Source organism: Rhinoderma darwinii, chromosome 2 (genome assembly GCF_050947455.1).
Source record: "Rhinoderma darwinii isolate aRhiDar2 chromosome 2, aRhiDar2.hap1, whole genome shotgun sequence".
Classification (NCBI taxonomy): Eukaryota; Metazoa; Chordata; class Amphibia; order Anura; family Rhinodermatidae; genus Rhinoderma; species Rhinoderma darwinii.
Genome location: NC_134688.1, coordinates 162966802 through 162993374, shown reverse-complemented (window position 1 = coordinate 162993374; position 26573 = coordinate 162966802). Strand labels below are relative to the sequence as shown.

At 40.8% G+C, this 26573-nt stretch overlaps 1 protein-coding gene across 17 annotated transcripts in view; it reads left to right on the top strand.

Annotated features, from left to right (window-relative positions):
- DOCK9 (dedicator of cytokinesis 9) overlaps positions 1-26573 on the top strand; it is a 225879-nt gene that overhangs the window by 155888 nt on the left and 43418 nt on the right. For 9 of the 17 annotated variants that reach the window (XM_075852428.1, XM_075852430.1, XM_075852421.1 and 6 more), the window contains exons 19-37: positions 2919-3011; positions 3821-3944; positions 4874-4995; positions 5105-5191; positions 5940-6029; positions 6570-6685; positions 9858-9927; positions 12844-12969; positions 13183-13254; positions 15118-15264; positions 15465-15548; positions 15666-15777; positions 19699-19877; positions 22180-22290; positions 22386-22509; positions 24105-24238; positions 25148-25262; positions 25969-26035; positions 26298-26345. In XM_075852428.1, the coding sequence (XP_075708543.1) occupies positions 2919-3011; positions 3821-3944; positions 4874-4995; positions 5105-5191; positions 5940-6029; positions 6570-6685; positions 9858-9927; positions 12844-12969; positions 13183-13254; positions 15118-15264; positions 15465-15548; positions 15666-15777; positions 19699-19877; positions 22180-22290; positions 22386-22509; positions 24105-24238; positions 25148-25262; positions 25969-26035; positions 26298-26345 (2021 nt within the window). Of the gene's footprint in view, positions 1-2918; positions 3012-3820; positions 3945-4873; positions 4996-5101; positions 5192-5939; positions 6030-6569; positions 6686-9857; positions 9928-12843; positions 12970-13182; positions 13255-15117; positions 15265-15464; positions 15549-15665; positions 15778-19698; positions 19878-22179; positions 22291-22385; positions 22510-24104; positions 24239-25147; positions 25263-25968; positions 26036-26297; positions 26346-26573 lie in introns of all 17 variants that reach the window. The other 8 variants (XM_075852420.1, XM_075852427.1, XM_075852426.1 and 5 more) reach the window with 1 other exon arrangement.

Sequence of the window (26573 nt, the reverse complement as noted above, 5' to 3'; positions counted from 1 at the left end):
AGGACGTCCCTTTTATCCTTCTACTTCAGGAGGAGCAGATCGTCGCTGCAGACAGCTCTGCTCTCTCCTAATTTTAGTATCTGACCCAGCAAAGTTTTGGGGAGGCCATTCTGATTTTTGCGGATTGTTCCACATGCCAAGGTGGATCTGGATGAGAGAACTTTTAGCAATGGGACACTATTAAAGTTGTCAAGATATAAATGATATCCTTTGCCAAGCAAAGGATGAATAAGTTCCCATACGATCTTTCCAATAATTCCTAGGAAGGGGGGGGCATTCTGGGGATCTATATGGGAGTCTTTCCCCTCATAAACCTTAAAAGAGTAGGTGTAACCAGTGGTACTTTTACATAGTTTGTATAGTTTTATGCCGTATCGGGCTCTTTTATTGGGTAGATACTGCCTTGCAGCTCACTAATGATTCATACACCAAAATATTTTGTTGGGGGGTATAAACTTGGGAAAAACTTTGGGAGTAGTGGGCAATTAATGGTCTTATTTTATACAGCCTATCAAAATTTGGGTACTTTGGGGGTAGGCATTAACTATTGTCATTGTAATGCTGGAACTTTAGGATGGCTTCGAATCGCTTCATTGTCATTACTGTGTGGTAAAGGGGGGTATTATATAAAATATCAGGGGACCAATAGTCTCTAATACTGGGCTTTTTTACGAGACCAAAACTTAAACATAATCCCCAAAACTTCCGCAATTCCACTCCATTTGTGGGGGTCCAATTTTAGTTTCTCCTATAAAAAGTTGTGGTTCTGGGAGATAAATTGTTCTGCATAGATGTTGGTCTGCTGGACCATTAAATCTAAAAGGGCGTCTGAAAAAAACTTTTAAATAATCAATGGGGCTGAAACCCGTAGTGTCAATTTGTATTCCTGAGGGGGCTGTAAATTCAGGCACCTGGGGGGTATAATTGTCCGCAGCTTCCCATGTCTGCTCAGGCAGAGCAGGACCTATGGCTCTTCTGCGCCGACGGGGGGCGGGGGGGGGGCTGCAGACTCCGAGTCACTGGATACAGTATGTCAGTATTGGAACACAACATTTCATATGCTTCCTCGGCTGTGAAGACATTTTTGGCCATATTAAATAATTTAGTTCAGCTACTAACTAAAAAACAAATTTTTTTTTGTCACATTTTTTACATTTTTTTGTAACTTTTTTTTAAAAACTTTTTTACAACTCTTTTTAACAAAAAATAAACTGTGCTACTCTCAACTGCGGAATGAGAACAGACCAGCGACCCTGCTGTATTCAATGAGTAAGGGTACCCTACCTACCAGGGGAAAAAACTAAATGAGACGTGGCATTGCTACCTAACAGGGAACTCGGGCAGTGGGCATTCTAGGGACACAGCACGGTGATGGCGACCAGGTACTGCGACAGGTGATAGCTGGGCACAGATCACAGCATGGCAGAAGGATACTGTGGGTGACTGAAATTATATAATTATATGTTTGATAACCAGTGGGCACCAAAGGGGGTGATCACTGGTCAGTGGGCACAAAAGGGGCAGATCGCAGTTTTTTTTTTAACACTATTGAACTGTATTCTGACTAGCATCCGACTCTGACAAGCTCTGTGACAGAAATTAACTTGTCAGAGCCGGAGATGCCGGCAATACAATCCTCCTGCACTGTGATTGGCTAGTCAGTACAAACTGGCCAATCACAGCGCTTGCCGGCACGGGACCACTCTGATTGGTCCTGTGCCGCGAGTCCTGCTCGGCAACGGTCTATGACAGTTTGCGATCAGGATGCTGTCACCGTGTCTGACATGGTGACAGTTTAAAGCTTGTATGCCCAAGTGCGGGAAATCACTTTGATTCCGGACGTACTGTCACACCCAATCGCGGGAAGGGGTTAATATCATGTGGTGTAAATAAATTGCATAAAACAATGGTCTTCAGGGTAATTTCATAACTGATTGATTTGCAAAACATTTTCTGATTTTTTACAGTGTTTAACTAAATATATAACATGTTTTCCACACATTTAGGCCCCATGCACACGACCATAAAAACGCCCGTAATTACGGCACGTTTTTACGGGCCCATAGTCTTCTATTCGCCACGGGTACCTCGCCGTATGCTTACGGGAAGGTGCCCGTGCCGTTGAAAAATATAGAACATGTCCTATTTCAGGCCGTAATTACGGCACGGGCAGGCCCATAGAAGTCTATGGGGCTCCCGTAATTACGGGTGACTACGTGTGTGCACCCGTAATTACGGGAGCGTTGCTAGGCGACGTCAGTAAATAGTCACTGTCCAGGCTGCTGAAAGAGTTAAACGATCGTCAGTAACTGTTTCAGCACCCTGGACAGTGACTTCCGATCACACTATAGATCAACCTGTAAAAAAAAAAGACGTTCACACTTACCCAGAACTCCCGGCTTCTTCCTCCAGTCCGGCCTCCTGGGTTGACGTTTCAGCCCATGTGACCGCTTCAGCAAATCACAGGCTGCAGCGGTCACATGGACTGCCGCGTCATCCACTGAGGTCGGACTGGATGTCAAGAGAGGGGTGCGTCACCAAGACAACGGCCGGGTAAGTATGAATTTCTTTTACTTTTTCTGCGGAAAGGGCTGCCCCTTCTCTCTATCCTGCACTGATAGAGAGAAGGGGCTGCCGATTACTGCAGTGTAATTTTGCAGTGAAAACGGGTGGAATACGGGTGACACCGGACCCGTAATTACGGGCACGGGTCCGTAAATACTGGTGCAATACTGGTCGAATACGTGTGACCAAGGACCCGTATTTACGGGTGGACAAAAATACGGTCGTGTGCATGGGGCCTTAGTCTTGAATTTTGTATAAATGCACCTGATGGTAATTAACATGCGCTGTGTTTTTTGCATTATTATTATTTTTGTTATTATTATAAATATTAGTATTGTGTTTCTTATTCGTAGTGCATATATGGGAGACCTGGTGGTCCAGTATTTGTGAAAAATGCACTCGCCACAGTTTTGCACCATCAACAAAATCCAGAATTCTATGATGAGGTAGGTTTGTTAATTATGAGAATTTCTAATTAATAATTATTTTTTTTATTTTAAAGTTTATCTTTTTAGATAGAGCTCTGCTAAGTTTCGGCTATAATTTTCTGTTTACTTTTGATAATTCTTTCAAGGTGCATTTATTTTTCCAAAAAATGGGCCAAGCTAAAGTCTAATATACTAGACAGGTTTAAAATGATCCATCCTTACCCATCCGTGTACAAGCAGTTGTGTTAAGCAAAATTGTTATTTTTGTGAGGGGTGCTTCTATTTGGTAATTCTGTTTCTGTCTCCTTTACACTAATGGATTTATACAAGTGTTAAATAGTCATTTATGATCATACAGTGAAACTTTAATATTTGCGGTTTTTAATATGCATGGTAGGTAACTTTACTGCAGTTCCCTATAAACCTTCTCTGTGGAATGTGGACAAATGTATATTGCTCCTTCTGTTGTAAGAATAGCAGACCTCTTCTCCACATTGCAAACCACAGCCAAATACTTGCCCTCTGCCATTTATTGGGAAATGGCATATAAGGTGACAAATAGAGCTTCTGCCGTAAAAAAAAAAAAGTAAACCGCCATAATAGCTGCTTTTTGTTTACCTTCCCTGCACCTTTTCCTTCTGTACCCTTGGTTAAAAATGTTCAATAAAAAAATTATTCTAAAAGAGAAATAGAATAAGAAAAGTAAGTGAAGTGCTTATTCTGGCATCTTGTTTGTTCAGGTTATAAAAAGTTCTCTTTGTTAAACCTGGCTGGATGAGAAGAGGAATTAATGTGATAAGTGGCATGTTTTTTTTCCATTCTTGCAGATTAAAATAGAGCTGCCCACACAGCTTCATGAAAAACACCATTTGTTGTTCACTTTCTTCCATGTCAGCTGCGATACATCGAGCAAAGGAGGCACGAAGAAGAAAGATGTCATAGAAAGCCAAGGTTTGGACTAATAAGGGATTTAACAACCGCACTGGCGTTTAATGATCAGTACTAATTTCTAGATAATGGGTCTCTCTCAAAAAAATAAAATCCAGACTTTTATTGAGGTAAAAAATTAGAAGATTTGATAAGATGTAAGACCAATGGCAACTTTCCATATGAAACCACACTGTACAGCAGCCATCTGCTCAGGACCCCACATATGAGGGATACATTGTGCAGAGCCAACCACCGTTTTGTTCATCGTTCTGAACCAATTCCAAGTAGGATCCTGATGGACTTTTTCTTTTTTGCCACAAACGGATGTGTATTAATTCTGCTGCAAAATGTAATAGCTATGGATCTGTTCGCATAGCGCTTTGCCTTTACATTTGTCATATACTTTGGGGAAATCTCCTGTACACTATTGGCATCGTCAGGTCTATAGGCTTCGATTGATGCACTCAACATCTGTGGCAGACGTAACTCCCCGCTCATGCAGTGAACGTGCGCTACACATGAGCGTAGTCTAAAATGTAGAACTGGGCTGGAATGGGATCTGTTCATAACAGTGTGATGTACTAGTTATCCTGTAAAGCATATAGGTCATATCTCTGAGGACTAGTAAGGGAGGAAAGTATATCTCTTCACTGGCAAATATAGGTCAATGTCTAAAATAACATTGCGTGATGGGGAAGGTATGTCTTGTTGCTGTTTCCAAACTGGAACAGCTGAAAATACAGGCAGCGTTTCCTAGAAATATCTTTTCTTTTTTTTTATGATGGATACAGATGTAACAGTCTTTATGCTCAGTGAAGTGCTTTAGTTCGATGTTCTTGTTTATTCTAGAATTACAGCAGGATTATTTTTACGTTTCACCATTCATGAATCGGGGTGTTGGGAATAGTATTTGCATGCATGCTATGTGACTATGTTTGTTCTGCATACAGTTGGCTTTGCCTGGCTGCCCTTGCTGAAGGATGGTAGAGTAGTCACCAATGAGCAAAACATTCCAGTGTCTGCCAACCTTCCTGTAGGATACCTGTGCTATCAGGAACTCGGGATGGGCAAGGTATGACATCTTCATTTCCTACCATGCTGCAAACATGTACAGTGAAACACTCGTATAGAGCCTATGATAAACATTTCAATAATAAAGTCTTTTTTTTCTTTCTTAGCAGCATTCTGGCCCAGAAATTAAGTGGGTGGATGGAGGCAAGCCATTATTAAAGGTCACTACTCATCTGGTGTCCACTGTATATGCACAGGTAGTTATCAACATACAAATATTTCTGCAAACAAATGTGTAGTTATTGTGGTATAGTATTTCGGCTAGGAGTTTCCAATAGTACAACATACATTTTGTCTTTATAGTACATGTTTAGATTATTAGTTACAATCAAATCTTTAATATAAATAGATCACTCGAAGGCTCTGTTCACACTAGTATCATGGCTTCTGTTTATAACTGAAGCATTGACACCGTAAGAAATCGGTTGTCTGATGGATCCAACAGTCCCCGACTGACCCCATTAACTAATGGGGTTCATTGGGGTTTCCTGCAGCTGCATGCTTCTGATATTCTTGTCATCAAAAATACCGGAAACCTCGATAGAACTCACCAACATAAGCATAAGACTAACGTCACCTGTGAGAAAAGCAGTATAGCAAAGGCCTGGACCAAAACAAAAGGCTGTTTGATCTGGTGAACACTATTCGTGAACACACGTTATTGGCCTTGTTGGAATTTAGCACCTTATTGTCAGATGCAAAGCTTTCCTTTCAGTTCTATTAAGACACACTTGAACAGCAAAGGTTCATCCATGTATGGCCAGTGTTGGAATCCATACCACGACACCGTATTCAAGGCAGAGATGGGTCCAAACCAATAGAAGCCATTTTTACCTAATAAATGACAGTTATTTAGTTAGAATTTTTATTTTTATTTTTTTTTAATTCCTATTAAAATGAAGTAATGTATACTATGCCATTTGCTTTTATTTTTTTTGCTTTTAGGATCAGCACTTGCACAACTTCTTTCAGTATTGCCAGAAAACAGAGTCTGGAGCACAAGCATTAGGAAGTGATCTTGTCAAATATTTAAAGGTAAATCTAATAAGCGACTTTTGGATATAATTCTGTATTAAGAATATAATTGGTGTGGGATGATGGAGGTTGGAATGTGAGACGATCAGCAGGAAACATAAGATTAGCAGAGAGCGGAGAGAGCTCTGAAACCACATCCTATTGTTTATTAGACTTTTTACAAATACTGCCATGCCGATACACTCCGCTGATTTTGCTTAGTAGTACAACACTACAACTGGCATACGTGCAATCTGACAGCAATAGGAGCCTTATAAAGCTACATATAGATTGGACAGTTGCAAGCTTCTCAAGCTGGCCTCACTGCTTAGATAAATGTCAGACCAAACACGCCTATTTCCATGCGATCAACTGTGTATGGGAAAACCTAATTGTCAATCGGAGGAAAGACAGATTGGAGGGTGGGAAGGTGTGTATAGCATTCAGCATTCTGTGGACCGATATGCAAGGTATCCCACTACTGCCTTGTAATATTTTGGGACTGGTCCCACTGATGAACATGGTCCCAAACTGACCCATTCCATTTTTCTACCTTCTTAGAGTCTCCATGCAATGGAAGGGCATGTAATGATTGCCTTCCTGCCCACCATACTCAACCAAATGTTCAGAGTCCTAACAAGGGCTACTCAGGAGGAAGTGGCTGTCAATGTGACCAGGTAAATCTAAGTATACTGTATATAATGCATATTATCATAGTCACCGATTTTCTCTTGTATACCCACAAGTCCAAGTGTGATTTGTCACGTTAATCTGTGTTTGCGATTTAATTTGATAAAAGCTGTAATGAATAATATAATTTATTGTATATGATTCCTTTAAAGCAAACCTAACTTTTCAGGTGATGTCATGTGTGTACATGAGGAATTGCACTATTTTGTCTATTACATGACTTGTATATGGAATTTTTTAAAAGTTTTTCCCTCCGCCGGCTCTCTGTGATTCTCTTTTTTTTCTCTGAGCAAGTGGGTGGATCATAACTGCTATAATTTCCACTATACCCAGCGCACACACAGAAGAGGATAAACTTGCTCTCTGATATAGATATATATATAGATAGATAGATATAGATCTACACATATATATATATATATATATATATATATATATATATATATATATATATATATATATGCATACACACAATACTGTGCAGCACTTTTCCACAGCTGCCTAAAACTGTTGCAACGTAAGAATGCTTTAAAAAAATAAGTGTTAGTATTTTATTTTTTTGTCAATTAACAAAATACAAAGTGAACAGAAGAGAAATCAAAATAAGTATTGACCACTCTTTGCCTTCAAAACTGCGTCAATTCTTCTAGGTACACTTGCACAAAGTCATGGATTTTGTGGAATTATAGTCAGGTGTATGATTAACCAATTATACGAATCAGGTGATAATGATCATAATTTTCATATGTAGGTTGAAACAGACATTAACTGTAAGAAACAGCTTTGTAGGAAGCTTAAAAGTGGGTGAGGAACAGCCAAATTCTACTACAAAGGTGAGGTTGTGGAAGACTGTTTCATGTTACAGGTCCACCATGGCAAGACAAAACAAACCAACAAGACAGGATGTAAGTATACTGCATCAGCAAAGTCTCTCCCAGGCAAAGATTTCAAAGCAGACTGGGGTTTTAAGATGTGCTGCTCAAGCTCTCTTAAAGAAGCACAAAGTAACGGGCAACGTTGAGGACCGTAGATGCAGTGGTCGGCCAAGGAAACAGTGCAGCGGGTCAAAGACACATCATGCTTACATCCCTTTAAAATCGAAAAAGATGTTCAGCAGTGCCATTAGCTCAAAACTGGCAGAAACCAGTGGGACCCAGGTACACCCATTTACTGTTAGGAGAAGTCTGACCAGAAGTGGTCTTCATGGAAGAATTGTGCCCAAAAAGCCATACCTTCGACGTGGCAACAAAGCCGGCCAAGTGACTCAACTATGCACGAAAACATGGGAACTGAGGTGCAGAAAAACGACAGCAGGTGCTCTGGAATGATGAGTAAAAATTAGAAATATTTGTCTTTAACAGTAGGCAGTTTGTTCGCTGGAGAGCGGTACAATAATGAGTGTCTACAGGCAACAGTGAAGCATGGTGGAGGTTCCTTGCAAGTTTGGGGCTACATTTCAGCAAATGGAGTTGGGGATTTGGTCAGGATTAATGGTGTCCTCAATGCTCAAAAATACAGGCAGATACTTATCCATCATCCAATACTATCGGGAAGGCGTCTGATTGGCTCCAAATTTATTCTGCAGGACAACTACCTCAAATATAAAGCTGATGTCATTAAGAACTATCTTCAGCGTGGAGCCGTGGAAGTGATGATTTTGCCCCCACAGAGCCCTGTCTAAACATCGAGTCTGTCTGGGATTACGTGAACTGACAGAAGTATTTGAGAGAGCCTACATCCACAGCAGACCTGTGTTTTGTTCTGCAAGATATTTGGAACTACCTCCCTGCCGAGTTCCCTCAAAAACTATGTGCAAGCGTACCTAGAAGAATTGATGCGGTTTTGAAGGCAAAGGGTGGTCACACCAAATATTGATTTGGTTTTAGATTTCTCTTCTGTTAATTCACTTTGTATTTTGATACTTGATAAAAAAAAAACTAAAACGAACACTTCTATTTTTTAAAGCATTTTTACTTTGCAGCATTTTTCCACAACTGCCTAAAACTTTTGCACAGTACTGTGTATAGGGTGGAGGAGCTTATACAGCATTAATGAACAGTGTAGCTGAGAATACAGTACTGAGATGAGCTACAACTTTTACTAGCAGCTGCTGCACTGTCTGTGTGTGTTTTTCATTCTGCTTCTTTCTCCTGCTCCCATAGACTTCTTTAGGCAGCATGTCTGTGACTCTCTCACTTTGCGCTCTCCTACTGCGCCCCCGTTTATAGGCTTCTTTGGGCAGCGAGTTTGTGTCTCTCTCTGCTCCTGTTCCCTCCTTCCGCTCTCCCCTCCCCTCTCCATAGACTTCTGTGGGTAGGCAGTGAAAAGACACACCCCCACTTTACGGAGTCAGTCTCCTCTTCTCTGTAAGAAGAGACAGATTTTTCTTGAAAACGGGGTGGACAGCAAATTACGAAAAGGGAGACACCTAGTAGCAGTAACTTCACACAGAATTTGCATGGCTAAAACAAGAACATTTTAACATTAAGTAAATTACAAAGTTGATGTCCGGTATTCTATTAGATTAGCATAAGTTGTGTCCATTTAACGGCAAATTCCATTCTAATTCTGTGTCACTTTATATGTTGTTTTTTGCAAGAAATAAAAGTACACACATACACCTTTCTGCATTACAAAGAATTGTGGGGCAGATGTACCAAAGTTGTTGTGCACTGAATATGTTGTAAAATGTGGTGCATTTCTTGCGCATAATGTCCCATCTAGTTTTAGACCTGTTTATTATTGAAATGGGCCAAAAAGAACATGTTTTTTTCGTGTCACTGGGCATTTTTAAAAAGATTCTCAAATCGGCGACATGGCCTAAAAGGCGACAAAGTGCGGCAGAAATCAGGCACATAAATCTGTTGCAAAAAAAACAAACAAATCAAAGTTGGTACAAGGAAAATGTGTCTAACAGGTCAAGCAAAATTCGCCAAATTTATCATATAGGGTGCACCTCTGTCATAAATCTGGCGCATCTTCCAACTGCTTGGTCTGTTTACTGTGTCTAAATCTTAGACCACATCAGTGCATCTGCTCCTATGTATGTGTGTGTGTGTATATACAGTATATATATATATATATATATATATATATATATATATATATATATATATATATATACACTAAGCCTAAAATTGTGGTATGTGTTTTATATAGGGTCATTATCCATGTTGTCTCTCAGTGCCATGAAGAGGGGCTGGAGAACTACTTGAGGTCATACGTTAAGGTATGTCAAACATTGGAGGCGCATCTTTGTATGCGACTCCCAAAGACACGATTCATACTTATTCCAAACCCTCCTGTGTGCTTTTTTGTATTATTTTATATGAAGGCTTATATTATAGGTTATGAAGGATTTTGTTTTTCTAATATTTGTCATTTTTTGTCTGTCGTGTTGACACCGTATTTGTGATAGCCATAGAGGTGACTTAAAAACTGCAAACATAAATATATTAAAGGTCAATGCTGAGATCTATATTATGGCCTGGACATAAATAATGGTGACCTTCACTGTGCCTAGTGTAAAGAAGGGGTTTCTATCCACATAGAATCTGTTTTATATTGTCGTCTGTCTATGGAACACTCTCCCCCAGGATATGGTGAATGTTGAGTCATTAAATTTAATTAAAAAAGGGGTTAAGATGTCTCAAAGGAAATGATATTAAAGTTGTATAGTAGATTGCTAGAGATGGGTCATTGATCAAGAGATTTATTCGGATTGAGGACAATTTGTAACAGTACAGAATTTTTTTTGTCAGTTTTTTTTTTTTTTCCTTGCTCTGGATAGACTCTGCAGGATGGACTAGTTTCTTTTTTCAACCTCACTACTAACATCTTTTATTTGATCTGCTAGCCGATGAATATTTTTTATCTTGCCACAATCTATATACATATTTCCCCTTATGGAACATCACCAAAGATTAAATTACTTAGGTATAGGCTTAGATGTCACCATAATCCCTTTAACAGTCTTGGTGTAAAATAAATATATATATATATATATATATATATATATATATATATATACACATATATATACATATACATACATACATACATACACATACAGTGAAGGAAATAAGTATTTGATCCCTTGCTGATTTAGTAAATTTGCCCACTGTCAAAGACATGAACAGTCTAGAATTTTTAGGCTAGGTTAATTTTACCAGTAAGAGAGAGATTATATTTAAAAAAAACAAACAGAAAATCACATAGTCAAAATTATATATATTTATTTGCATTGTGCACAGAGAAATAAGTATTTGATCCCCTACCAACCATTAAGAGTTCAGCCTCCTCCAGACCAGTTACACGCTCCAAATCAACTTGGTGCCTGCATTAAAGACAGCTGTCTTACATGGTCACCTGTATAAAAGACTCCTGTCCACAGACTCAATTATTCAGTCTGACTCTAACCTCTACAACATGGGCAAGACCAAAGAGCTTTCTAAGGATGTCAGGGACAAGATCATAGACCTGCACAAGGCTGGAATGGGCTACAAAACCATAAGTAAGACGCTGGGTGAGAAGGAGACAACTGTTGGTGCAATAGTAAGAAAATGGAAGACATACAAAATGACTGTCAATCGACTTCGATCTGGGGCTCCATGCAAAATCTCACCTCGTGGGGTATCCTTTATCCTAGGAAGGTGAGAGCTCAGCCGAAAACTACACGGGGGGAACTTGTTAATGATCTCAAGGCAGCTGGGACCACAGTCACCAAGAAAACCATTGGTAACACATTACGCCGTAATGGATTAAAATCCTGCAGTGCCCGCAAGGTCCCCCTGCTCAAGAAGGCACATGTACAGGCCCGTCTGAAGTTTGCAAATGAACATCTGGATGATTCTGAGAGTGATTGGGAGAAGGTGCTGTGGTCAGATGAGACTAAAATTGAGCTCTTTGGCATTAACTCAACTCGCTGTGTTTGGAGGAAGAGAAATGCTGCCTATGACCCAAAGAACACCGTCCCCACTGTCAAGCATGGAGGTGGAAACATTATGTTTTGGGGGTGTTTCTCTGCTAAGGGCACAGGACTACTTCACCGCATCAATGGGAGAATGGAAGGAGCCATGTACCGTCAAATCCTGAGTGACAACCTCCTTCCCTCCACCAGGACATTAAAAATGGCTCGTGGCTAGGTCTTCCAGCACGACAATAACCCGAAACATACAGCCAAGGCAACAAAGGAGTGGCTCAAAAAGAAGCACATTAAGGTCATGGAGTGGCCTAGCCAGTCTCCAGACCTTAATCCCATCGAAAACTTATGGAGGGAGCTGAAGATCCGAGTTGCCAAGCAACAGCCTCGAAATCTTAATGATTTACAGATGATCTGCAAAGAGGAGTGGGCCAAAATTCCATCTAACATGTGTGCAAACCTCATCATCAACTACAAAAAACATCTGACTGCTGCGCTTGCCAACAAGGGTTTTGCCACCAAGTATTAAGTCTTGTTTGCCAAAGGGATCAAATACTTTTTTCTCTGTGCACAATGCAAATAAATATATATAATTTTGACACTGTGATTTTCTTTTTTTTTTTTAATATAATCTATCTCTCACTGGTAAAATTAACCTAGCCTAAAAATTCTAGACTGTTCATGTCTTTGACAGTGGGCAAACTTGCAAAATCAAGGGATCAAATACTTTATTTCCTTCACTGTATATATATATATATATATATATATATATATATATATATATATATATATATATATATCTAAGCCTATAGATAGTCTTGATAATATATTATTTTATATATATATTGTGTGTGTATATATATATATATATATATATATATATTATATTATGACAATAAATATAAATTGCTGATAGACCAATTAATCTAACAGTAAAACTAGCATGTTATGAGTGTAACAAAGTTTGGGCATCGTGAACACCATAGCAAAGAAACGAACAAGTTAAAATCCGTTTTAGTGCCTACTGGGGGGAGGACAGGGCAGCCTTGCTCTTTTTTTATGCTGCATTAGATTATTAAGTATTCTTTTGGAATATGCAAGAACAAAAATTTTGCTGCCTGACTCTGTAGAGGTGCAGGCAGAGACGGGTGACAGGTCTTACGGTCAACATGATGATAACTTCATGCATAAACAGTTTCTAATAATATACAATTTACTTCTCAGTACGTCTACAAGGCAGAACCGTATGTCACCTCAGAATACAAGACTGTGCATGAAGAGCTGGCCAAATCCATGACCGCGATCCTCAAGCCTTCTGCTGACTTTTTAACATGCAATAAGCTTCTCAAGGTACGACTAGAGTCAGATGTAGAACATATTGCAGAAGGGCTGTTGAATGTCAGAAATGGTGTTCGCTGCTGTGTGATATAGATATAGATATATATATATAGATATAGATATAGATATATAGAGATAGATATGTGTGTGTATGTATATATATATATATATATTCTATTGTGTGATTCATTTCTTAACTCTTGTGTGTTTATTACTTATTTGCAGTATTCTTGGTTTTTCTTTGAAGTTTTGATAAAGTCAATGGCCCAGCACCTAGTTGAGAATTCGAAAGTAAAAGTATGTATTATATATTGTTTCTGTGCAGTGTTGTCGTTTCTGTATGATTTCTATTTATTTTAATGAATGGTTAAGTGTATCCGGATTGTAATCAACAAACTATTGAAAAACCTAGTGCGACTTCAGTTTGTAGCTACTTTCAGAACACGTTCTAACAGTATTAATGCTATTTCGATTCGCTGAGCCAATTGGATGCTTAGGGAACCTAATAGCATACAGAATACATTCCATTTAATTGAGATTTTTACTCTACCGTGTTAGGTAATTTGCTTTATTATATTATTGTATTATTAAATGTAACATTGCGTGTTCTAGGCCTTACTAATATATACAGTAGCATGCTGTACTCGTTCACCGTTCTTTTCGTTACGATCTATATATGCCACCCAGATCCCAAAGAGATTATATATATAAAACCCAGAGTGCCACTATTAAAGTGAAAAATAGATAGTTGTGTTACCACAAATTACTACCCTTGAAACAAGTTTCCGTTTCCATAAATGAGTGACATCCTGTCTTGAGGTTTTTCTTCTGGGAAAGCTTTTCTAGATGCTGTGAGAAGGTCCCTAAATATTTAAGTGTTGATGCCTTGTGCACGTATTCAAACATGTTTTAAAAAGGATTTAATTGCTGAAAAATATTGCATCACTGGACACGTTCATTTGAATTTAAAACGTTTGTAAGTGTTGTTGCCGTGTTTCTTTTCCCAATGTGTCTTTGGAGTGGGTGAGATGGACCAAGCCCACCAGGTGATGGGCACCACTCATTACATTTTTTATAGGTGCTGCTTAAAACTATATTCATCTTGTGAGTCAGTCATTTTGATCCTTTGTTTCTACAGTAATTTCAGATGTCTCCTTTTTAAAGACCACCTGTCAGTTCTCATGACATGTCTGTTTTAGTCAATACCTGTATTCATCATGAAATAAGAAATCTGGAGCAACTTTTCTTAGAACTCTGCGTTGTACTGTTTCCCTTTAATATGTATGAATAAATCAACATCTGGCCCTTACCATCCCCTTTGTCAATAGGATGTGTCCCTATAGGGTTTGACGCTGTGAGCACTGGTTGGACAGTTGGTGTGTAAGGACACACCCTATTGGCGTAAATTTCCTGGAGGAGTAAGGCCTCGTGCACACTTCAGTCTTTTTCTTCAGGGTGCTAGCCGTTTTTCTGACGGCTAGCACCCTGACCCATTCATTTCAATGGGGCCATGCACACTTGAGTTTTTTTGACAGTCCCGTTGCTCCGTTCCGACAAAAGTAGAGCACGTCCTACTTTGGTCCGAGATTCCGTGACCGTGAGGCCCATGCAAGTCAATGGGGCCGTCAAAAAAACTGAAGGCACACGGAAGCCAGCCGTGTGCCGTCCGTGTGTGACGGAGCCGTTGCCTAGCAACGGCCGGGCGGGCAGAAGTACATTACAGATATATTACACTAATCGGCAGCCACTTCTCTCTATCCATCACTGATAGAGAGCAGAGGCTGCTGATAAAAATAAAATAAAAAGCAGTTCATACGTTCCCCGGTCGTTGTCTTGGTGACGAGTCCCTCTTCTTCCTCCAGTCCGACCTTTCTGTATGACGTGGCAGTGTGGAATGGCATAACACCGTGCTTTAAGAAAAGATAATCCAGATTTGTTATTCTATAGGGCACTGGCAAGTATTTAATAAAACAGTAGAGGAGAGCCGACCTGTCTTCTTTAAATGCAACAAGTGTCAAAAGTAAAGGTTTATGTATGTTTTGGATTAAGAGGATGTATGAAACCAAATAACCATATTAGTCATGAATTCTCAGCAGATAGTGCACATCAGCCAAACCAGATGCATATTAGTAGTATACTTTTTCTTTTTTATCTTACTAGTTACTACGGAACCAAAGATTTACCGCCTCTTTTCATCATGCGGTAGAAACACTGGTTAACATGCTTATGCCACACATAACGCATAAATTCAAGGACAATCCAGAGGCTTCCAGGAATGCTAATCACAGCCTGGCATTCTTCATAAAGGTAATAAAGCTCGGTCCTTTTAACTACAAGAGCTTTAACTCCATGTCTGGTTATACAAAGCATGTCAATGCATAGCTGTATTATAAAATTGGTAAATACATTTTCATTCTTGAACATTTAGACCAAATATTATGTACGTTAAACATTCTTTACCTGACTTTTTTTAATCTTGGTCATTATATATTTTTCATGTTTTGCAGAGGTGCTTCACATTTATGGACCGGGGTTTTGTTTTTAAGCAAATTAACAACTACATGAGTTTCTTTTCACCAGGAGATCCAAAGGTAAGTGCGTCTTTTGGAGGGAATCTAAGTATCATCTTAATGAAAATTCAGAACTTTGCATTAGTATAGATGATTTCCCACGGTCATTGTCGCTCCTCTGTACGATTTTTCTTCCAGACGCTGTTTGAATTCAAGTTTGAGTTTTTGAGAGTTGTCTGCAATCATGAGCACTACATTCCTTTGAACTTGCCAATGCCATTTGGAAAGAGTAGGATCCAAAGATATCAAGGTATTTATACATTTTGGAGCTATTTTCCAAATATTTGCATAGTAAATATTTCTGAAATTTCTTCTGTTTTCTGCGGAAGCAGTCTAAGGCCTCATGCACACGACCGTGTTTTTGCGGCCGCAATTCCCCCGAAAATCCACGGGAGAATTGCGGCCCCATTCTTTTCTATGGGGCCGTGCACACTACCGTAGTTTTTGCGGTCCGTGCACGGCCCGGGAGCCCACACCGCAGAAAGAACGGGCATGTCTTATTACGGCCCGGTTCTGCGGTCCGGGCTCATTGAAAACAATGGCCGCGGCCATGTGCATGTGCGGGCGGCCTGCGGCTGACAGTCCGCTGACAGTCCGCAGCCGGCCGACCCGAAAATCACGGCCGTGCACACGGCTACGGTCGTGTGCATGAGGCCTAAAGGTACTGCCAGTATGCAGGATAAATATATATATATATGTGTATGTATGTATTTATTACCAGCAATATGCCTCTAAGTCCTTTTAATAGGCTAAATACTAATACCAAACATTAATTTATGTCTGACAGTGGTGCTCAATCCAAAATATTGTGGGGGAGTCAAATGCGGTCCTTGTCACAATCAAAGGGACCGCACATGATGTTTAGCTAGGTCACAGGTAGATACATACACCATGACTTTTTACACAGCTCTGTTTATTGTCCTTTTTTCCATATAGTTTATTTAGCTAATAAATATTCAAACATAACTGATTTTCAAATAACTGTTCTTGTTTTTTCGTCAAAATACATATGGAGGGAACACAGACCACAGACATGTAAAAAATACCATATATAGACATACAACCAACAAAACCTTTGAAGAGTCCATCAAGTTCAGGGGTCTCAAACTCGGCCGGGTATGTGGGCCACACATAGAAATAATGGGAAGTTGACGGGCCGCATTACTTTTAAATTTGATACAATACAAAATGATTGTTAATCAAATAGTTATTTGAACTACTATAATAATATTACATTCCTATAATAGCGCTAGGTTTAAAATTTGAGAGAATTCTCCACGAGCTTATTTAAACAATCCAGTTTTACAGTTTAAGTGTCGCTAAATGCAGTCCGGCGGCTCAGTTGGCATCGTTTGGCAGACGCACATGTCAAGATTGGGCAGCCCCTTTTTAGATAGTGCCACAGTGCCCGCTGTAGATGGTGCCACTGTGCCCGCTGTAGATGGTGCCACTGTGCCCGCTGTAGGTGCCACTGTGCCCGCTGTAGGTGCCACAGTGCCCGCTGTAGGTGCCACAGTGCCCGCTGTAGATGCCACAGTGCCCGCTGTAGATGCCACAGTGCCCGCTGTAGATGCCACAGTGCCCGCTGTAGATGCCACAGTGCCCGCTGTAGATGCCACAGTGCCCGCTGTAGATGCCACAGTGCCCGCTGTAGATGCCACAGTGCCCGCTGTAGATGCCACAGTGCCCGCTGTAGATGCCACAGTGCCCGCTGTAGATGCCACAGTGCCCGCTGTAGATGCCACAGTGCCCGCTGTAGATGCCACAGTGCCCGCTGTAGATGCCACAGTGCCCGCTGTAGATGCCACAGTGCCCGCTGTAGATGCCACAGTGCCCGCTGTAGATGCCACAGTGCCCGCTGTAGATGCCACAGTGCCCGCTGTAGATGCCACAGTGCCCGCTGTAGATGCCACAGTGCCCGCTGTAGATGCCACAGTGCCCGCTGTAGATGCCACAGTGCCCGCTGTAGATGCCACAGTGCCCGCTGTAGATGCCACAGTGCCCGCTGTAGATGCCACAGTGCCCGCTGTAGATGCCACAGTGCCCGCTGTAGATGCCACAGTGCCCGCTGTAGATGCCACAGTGCCCGCTGTAGATGCCACAGTGCCCGCTGTAGATGCCACAGTGCCCGCTGTAGATGCCACAGTGCCCGCTGTAGATGCCACAGTGCCCGCTGTAGATGCCACAGTGCCCGCTGTAGATGCCACAGTGCCCGCTGTAGATGGATGATGCCACACACACCCCAAATAGATCACTCCATTGGGGCTCCCTCTAGGAGTGGAATCACCAGCCAGAGCGTTGCCGACGCTTTAGCTGTGGATTCCTCTGCTGTTGGAGCCCCTGATGTCACTGTCCATACACAGTGACGTCAGGGGATCCTCCTGGACCGGAATGTGATGTCGGGCAGCCCCAGAGCCGGTGTCCCGGAGCAGAGCTCTAGTATAGGCTCTGCGCCAGAACTCTGGGGAAGCCACTGACATCAGTGTCCATATATGGACAGTGATGTCAGGGGCTTGCCCAGAGCTGGAGTCCCGGGCAGAGTGCTAGTAGGCTCTTCCTGGGACTCCAGCTGTGCTCCTGACATCACTGGGACTCCAGCTGTGCTCCTGACATCACTGGGACTCCTGCTCTGGGAAAGCCCCTGACATCACTGTCGATGTATGGACAGCGATGCCAGAGGCTTCCCCAGAGTCCCGGAGCAGAGCCTATACTAGCAGTCTGCCCGGAACTCCAGCTCTGGGGATGCACCAGACATCGCTGTCCATATGTGGACAGCAATGTCAGGGGATTCCACAGAGTCCCGAAGCAGAGCCTATACTAGCGCTCTGCCCGGGACTCCGCTCTGGTGAAGACCCTGACAACACTGTCCATATATGGACAGCGATTTCAGGGAATTCCACAGAGTCCCAGAGCAGAGCCTGTACTAGCGGCTCTGTGTCCGATGGGCCGCAGATGACAGCCCCAGGGGCCGCCGGCAGGCCGTGTGCTTAGAGACCCCTGATCTAGTTCAATATCCAGTGTATTGGAAGACTAAAAACAAAACCATGTTAGCCATCTGCCAAAAGTAAAAGGGAACATTTTTTACTTTACTCCTTATATTAGGAAAATGGAGAATAAACTGGGCATAATATTGCATGTGGTGCATGACTAGTAATTTATATAAAGATAAAAGAATATTTTCAGGCCATTTGATGTAATCCATGATCTTCTGGACAGCTGCTTGTAAAGTGTTTATTTGAATCTCTGACTACTAAGTCAGCATCAGCCTCTACTGTTATAAAAGATGAAAGCAGGAGACAAAACACTCACTCCACCCCCCTTTCCACTAACAGCCCCCCCCCCCCCCTCCACTCTCAGGGGTGGGATCTCCCAGCTCAGAACCAGGAAGTCTCACAGAATCTTGAGACTTTGACTGCTGCCTGTAAGGAACCGCTTAGTTCTTAAGGGACAGAACATTTGTCACTAAATTAGTTTTATCATTAGTTTAGATTATTAACAACATTTTTAGTTTTATACAATTATTTTTTTAAATTATATATATATTTGAGAGAGGTTTTATATTTTGGTCTCCTGTTACTTCATGAAGTTTCACAAAATTTGAGAGGTCGTCTTTAAAAGTTTATCGTTGATAAAAAATTTCACAGGGGCTCTGCATTCTGCTTTTTTTTTTTACACTGACTTCACAGTTGTAAAGTAATAACTGAGATGCTGAAAATCATATTAGTAGGTAGAGTTTATTTTATAAGTATTTCTTTATTTCTCATTTTATTTTCATCAATTAGCCTTTCTTTCGCCAACAATGGAGTCATTAGACCCTTCTGTAGGTAGGTGCAGGCTTTGCGGTGTGTGGCAGTTTTTGCACTTTAGCTTCAGTATTTTAGCTTGATGTTGCATTACTATTCAAATTTTTTCTGAAATATCACAAAAGATTCCAAATGAAATGAAATGTCCGTTTTCTTGTTAGTTTAGCAGGGTATCCAACAGATAAGCGGTTTCTCTTCTTATATGTGATGTTATTTTAAACTTGTTCCCAGTTTTATTAATAAGAGTGTCGCAGTTTTGCTCGGCTCATATCATTAAATTGCTGACTGGTTTGTTACAAAGAAATTCACACTGCAAAAAAAATGGCTGTATTTATTAGCCTTTAATTAACCCCTGTTTACCCCTACAGATCTACAGCTTGACTACACGCTGACAGACGAGTTCTGCAAGAACCATTTCTTGGTGGGCCTCCTCCTTAGGGAGGTGGGAAACGCATTGCAGGAGTTCAGAGACATCAGGCAAATTGCCATCAGTGTGCTGAAGAGCCTGATGATCAAGCATTCCTTTGATGATCGATATTCTACCAGAGTATGTGAGATCTGAGCAGAATAACATTTACCAAAACAAGTGGAACAAGTTTTACATTAGAATAGTTGAGGAGATGGTAGAAAAGTCTAGTACATAGAAATCTAAAATTATTGTGATTTGTAATGGCTTATTCTAGATATGTATATCAATGGCATCATTTTATAACTCTCATTTAAAAAATTATACCAAAAAAACCTGCCATATTTACCATTCACGAGTGCTAGAAGGATGGATGACATCCCCTTTGGGAGTTGTATTCGCAACCAGTAGCCACCGAATATGCAAAATATGACTGGTTAAGAGCAGTCTTTCCCAACCGGGGTTCTGTAGGACCACAACAGGGGTTCCGTGGCGATCAGGACCTGTCGTCCGGACCCTGCAGACCTGCCGTTATAGATGCATTAGAGGATTGCATTGTCTGCTGCTATGCATCTGTGACGTCAGGTCGGCCAACGTGAGTGGTGGAACTACCGCCACCCGCTACACAAGTTCCTGAAGCAGCACCTGAAAGTGGAGAGGACCTGTTAGCTATATGTGTATTTTATTTTATTTTTTTGTCAGCGGTCTAAATGTATTTTGGGGTCTGGTCTGGGGTCTTAATTATTGGCTCTGGTCTTAGGTTTGAAATTTGCAGTCTGATCGATTTTTATTATTTTTGCTTACAAATAAAAGTTTTTTTTTTGTTTTGGTAAAATTATTTATAAGTGCTGATTTAAAGACGGAATCAATAACTCAGTCGACTGCGCTATTGATTCCGTCGGAAAAACGGAATGGTGACGAACTTAAACCATTAGCAATGTTTCCGTCACCATTGATATCAATGGTGACTGAAACGGAAGCTGTGGTTTGTTTGACTTTCCGTTGCGGGGTTCACCCGACGGAAACCTCCGACGGAAGCCCGGAACGGAAAGCCAACGCTGATGTGAACAGGCCCTTATTAATTGTTGGGCTGGCTGCTTTAGCACATTTAAAGTATCTGTTTACAGTACCATTACATTGAAAGGATTTCTATATCTTTTGATCAGCAGTCTTCTAAAAATACAACACGTAAACATACTCCTTTAGTACAAATGCTGTATTAACCCAAACTGTGAGACTATTATGTGAAAATTGGCAACCTTTAGATGTGGAGGAAGGGTTGGGGTTCTGTGTACTTGTTCATGCACATATTGGATCTCTGGTGTATTTGAATGGGAAACACTCCGTATAGGAAAAATAAAAAAAGCAGCTTAATTACTTGGACCAAGAGTGGCTAAAATTTTTCGGTATAGGGACTAGCCTGAGTTACATGATCTACCAGGGGACCAAAAACAGACAAGTGGCATGCTCCTTTTTCCCTATTCCTCAGTACCCCCATAATATTGATAGCAGCCACAGTTAATTCTGATTCTCACCCGTGTCTACTTCATATATGAAATGACGGTCCTTTCCTCTCCCCTACTCTGTGCTAGAGTGTATATTAGCTGTCGGGTAGTGTATGAGATGTAGGCCAGCTATTCATGTTGGTCAAACGTCATGAATCCCTATGATCACCAGCGATCTGTTGACTAGAAAACCTGAACCTATTAGGAGACCAGTTTCCCGCTTCGGTGTTGAAGCTAGTCGTGGAAGAACAGTAAATAGGAGCGTATATTGTTAGTGCCTGCAGCTGAAGACTGCATTAATCGTGTCATCCGGGGACATCTTTCTTTTGAAATGATCCATTTGATGGAAGTTGTAAAAGACCTTTATCCTTCCTATGTGCAGCAGAGTATCCAAGTGTGCACTTGACCTCTGTTATACTGCAGCAGAATAGTTTGTACTGTTAGTTGCCTTCACATTTCCATGAAAAAATATTTCTGCATTTCGGTCTGCCTCAGTAATTGTTATCTGGATCAGTGGTGAAAGGATCGGATCATATTTCAAGTGTACGTTTGTATGGGGGATCTGTCGTAATGTACAGTGGGCAGATGGCTGAGTAAACACTTTTCCACATTGCAGAATCTTAACAAGTGCAAGTGTTTTAAAATCCTCCCACGCATTTTATTCCCCAGCAAATAATATGAAGATTGTTTAGATTTGGAGCTTCTTTGGAAAGTAGACTCATTGCAGTGTTTTTATCCATTTGTTTAGGACTATGGTTTTACGCTTAATGACTGTAAAGAGTTATTTTAGATGAATTTGATTTGACCACGCATCCAGAAGTGAATGTGCGCAACAATTAAAGGAAAAATGCACAAATTATGTACTACTTGGCAGGAACTTTTACAAAACGCATTTTATTCTTATGGAACCTACAAGATTTATCTCCTTTTCATTTCAGAGCCAGCAGGCGAGAATAGCCACACTATACCTGCCAATGTTTGGGCTCCTGATTGAAAATGTGCAACGGATTAATGTGAAAGACACGTCTCCCTTCCCTGTAACTCAAAATGTAAGTGTTAAATGTTGTCCACGCATACATAGTCCTACCGCCGGCGAGTGAATGTGCCATTAACCATTTATTTAATGACACATTCTTTCTTTAAGAATGCGAAAGATGACGTTTTACTTAATGTAGCCGCTGGAAATTCACTGGTAACCCCACAGAAACCAGGCAATACACTGGATAATAACCTCCATAAAGATCTTTTTGGTGTCATCTCTGGCACAGGTGAGTAAATAGAAATAAAACCAAATAGTGGAAACTCTTGACTTCGCTATAGTGTGTGAAGAAGTTCTGTATACATTATAATCCGTGCATCAGACATCCCATTCACGGTCCATGTGTGATCCTACAGCTCTCCAGTGCAGTACTAGACGTTTCATTTGTATTTAGCTAATAGTGAGGTTTTCAGGGCTCGTCCCTGTCTACTAGGTTAATCTATTTTTAAGGGTAACTAAACTTTCAACAAACTTCTGATATGTCATAGTGAGATGTCAGAAATTTTGATGGGTTGGGGTCCAAGCAATAAGACCCCACCAATCACTAAAACGAAGCTGCAGAAACGCTCGTGTGAGTGATGACTTGCTTAGTTTTTGTTTGGCTTTTTACGGGAAGCCGATGTAGTGGTGTACGGGCCCATAGACTTTCTATTGAGCCCGTACACCGCTACATCGATTTCCGTAAAAAGCCAAACAAAAACCAAGATGTTGTCCAAACCAGGTATTCCCTTAAGCTGGCCATACACATTAGATATGTTGACCAAACCGGACTATCCCAGTGGGACTGACCGACCATCTAATGTGTATGGCGGCGTCACGACTCATGTCGGGGGAGAGAAGTGTCGGGCATGTTTCATTTCAACATGCTGATCCTTTTGTTCATTATTAGATAAGCTCTGGCAGCAGCTTACTCTCTGAGAACACATGTGCGCACCGCTGAGCCAAGCGTGCATGGTTATGGGAGAGTCGGGAGGAATAGATGTCCGCCGAGCGAGCGTTCATCTGACGGCGATCTAAAATATATGACCAGCCTTATAGTAAATGTGCAACTTCTGGTAGAGATAGATGTCATAAGAAAGTACTGTGATAGCCCGGGGATGAGACCCCCTTCCCTCTCTGATTGCCAGGATGGAGGTGGCTGCAGTGCCCCTCAGAGCGCTCTGCTCTTATCAGTCCCTCCAAGCTTTACTTGATGCTGCTGGGCTATATATAGGCTCAACAAAGTTTCTGCAAATAAAAGGGTCCATGTAATCTGAAAGGGTTTAACGCTCTGCAGAGTGACAGCCCCTTTGTTAGATCTATATTTTTCAGCTCTCCAGTTCTGCACCTACACTAATACTTTATTCTGACATTATTTTTTTTTTTTTGCGCAAACTTTCCCATTTACATTAAAATAGGCTCAATTCCACCTCCGTGTTTTAATGTATTTATCAGCAATAATCGCCTTAATTGATAAAGCTCCTTTTTATGCCACGTTCAGTGTGTGCGTGCGTGTCACTTATACTGTTACGCTGTATACTGGACTCAAGCATCAGCTGCATTGCCTGATCTGTGTCAGTCGGCCATATATGCTAATACCATAGAGACATATTCCATTCTAATCACTGATCCATTGTGACGCTGTGTTTTAATGGTCTTACTTTACTTACCAATCTACTAGAGTAAAGGCAAATAGATTTTCATCTGATCCGTCTCAAAATTGTGATGTAGTGATTTCTCAAATAAATATGCTGTTTTTATTTTTCTATGACCCTATAATTAGCTTTTGTATTAGATTATATGCTGGTAAATTAACCATTTCATTACCTTTTTTGCCTTCTGCAGCTTCCCCACATACCTCATCCACTCCCAACATAAACAGTGTGAGAAATGCAGATTCCAGGGGGTCTCTTATAAGCACAGATTCGGGGAACAGTCTTCCTGAGAGGAACAGTGACAAGAGCAGTTCTTTAGATAAGGTATGTGTAGTGCTTTTCATGTCTACCTTCAGAAATGTTAACCTACTAATTCTAGTTCTGCCATCCCCCTTTTTTTTCCCATTATGAACTGTACTGTTCTTTTAAATATATATATAATGTAATTTACATATTGGCTTGGGTCTCTGTGTGAACTTGTACTAAACCTGCATTCGGTGTACTGTTCTCACTCTTGTATACTATGTAGACTGTAAGTAGAGAATGCAGTAAATGATTTCAGCATTTCCTCCTCGACTTTAACATGCATTCATGGTGCAGAAGGAGAAACTTATTCGGAGGCATTCTGCACACGCCCTGCGCTCTAGTGGAGAGGAAGAGGACTACACGCAGGCTGCTAAGAGAAACCGATACACTCTGGATTTCTCTCTGCTGACAGTGCCTGTGCTGCCAGAGACTGTATTGCATGCTGCAGTTTCTACTCCGAATCCAGAAGTATTATTTTATAATCTTGTTTCTAGTATATGATTACAGCATGTGATAAGCACATTTTTCTTAGTGAAGATTTCCTTTTAAGTCTGATCTGATGCGGAGTGACGAACAGGCTGCGTTATTCGCTTGTCTCATTCGTGGTGACTGCAGTGTTCTACTACCTTTCCTGATCCTCGCTGTTTTTCATTACTATGATCTCAGACAGTACTCCTTTTAAACGGTGTGATGGTTATTGGTCTTCATATCATCCACTGTACAATCTTGTAAAAACTGTGGAATAATGATATTCGATCAGGAGAATTGCTTTGCTTTACTACAGCTCTCACTAATACGCTGATGCTTTCCACTGTGTGTGGGGGTTTGCAGTGCTGCACCTTTGTGGAGAGTTGTGCCGTCTACATAAATGGTGAATTCTGGATTAGTCGGACTAGTGTAATAATAATTACTGTTTTATAATCTTAGAATCAGCACGGAGGCTCTTTAGGAAACACATTAGTTCGCTGTGACAAGCTGGAGCAAGCCGAAATTAAAAGTTTACTCTTGTGCTTCCTTCACATCTTGAAAAGCATGTCCGATGGTACGTAGTACTTGGTAATATGGATCCCGTATAGGTGGTTATATGTCATTAAACCAAATACATTTGTTTTAAATTAGCTGCACTTATTGATTTATTTATGGTTCGGGACTACCACAGCAAAATTCAAATGGGGCTTCCATCTGGCGCTGGTTCAGACCACCACACTCCCATCCTAGGACTTGAAGGGCCAGCAATTAGTTTCCCAACCCCACTCGTCCCATCATAGCTGGTCATGCCACTTTTTCCATGAGACCAGGGTGACCTGACACTTGGGCGGGTTCCCGCTCTCTTGCTTGTGGTGGTTTTTTGGTGACACTGGAGAAGGGGAAGCAATGTGCAGATTCTCACTGAACGGAGGCCCCTCTCCCCATATTTTACTTTCACCTTAAAATCACCTGCAAGCTAAATCTTGTAAAAAGTCTGTAGAGACTCTACTCAAATGTAGAATTGTTAGCTTGTCTGGTTACCTTTTAGGTGGATAAGTAGGAATTTGTGTCTTAGAGCAACACACACTTTAGCAAGCGCACAGTAAAATAAGTAGTTTATTTTTGTGTTTTATCAATTGCTTTCAAATATGATTGTGCTGCAAAATACTGTATAATCAGCATATACACATTTTATATTTTATCTGTTCTTCAAATTTATTGCCTGTCCAGAATAGCAGATATCGAGTAGTGAATAATAATTTATTCATGTTGTTCCTTAGATGCACTGTTTACATATTGGAATAAAGCCACCACATCAGAACTAATGGATTTCTTCACAATATCAGAGTATGTACGGTTATTTTCTTAACTGTATGTGTGTATATATATATATATATATATATATATATATAACCTTTGTCATCTGTTGTTCCTGTGTTCTTTACAAATCTAGTAAAGTAAAAATATTGTCAAGTAAAAATTAGATGAGGGATGAATGGGTAGTGGAAACCCTTATATCATGTTGTGTTAACAGATCCCTAACTTCCCATTCCCTACTATTCATTTACATTTTACCGATGTTTTGTGTGATCTCTCTCTATCTCTACAGAGTATGTCTGCATCAGTTCCAGTATATGGGCAAACGATACATTGCCAGGTATAGTGTTACATTAAGCTGTGGGAACATTATTTAACTATGACAACACTATGTTGCTGCCTCAGATGTTCTGTATAATGTTCTGGCCTATCCTAAACACTCAGATGGACATTACAATAATTATTAGGATTTCTGTATGAACTCCTTACACACAGATTTTGCACACATCCGAGTTCTGGTCCGTATTTTGCTTTAGCATTTAGAAGCCAAAACCAGGAGTGGGTCCAA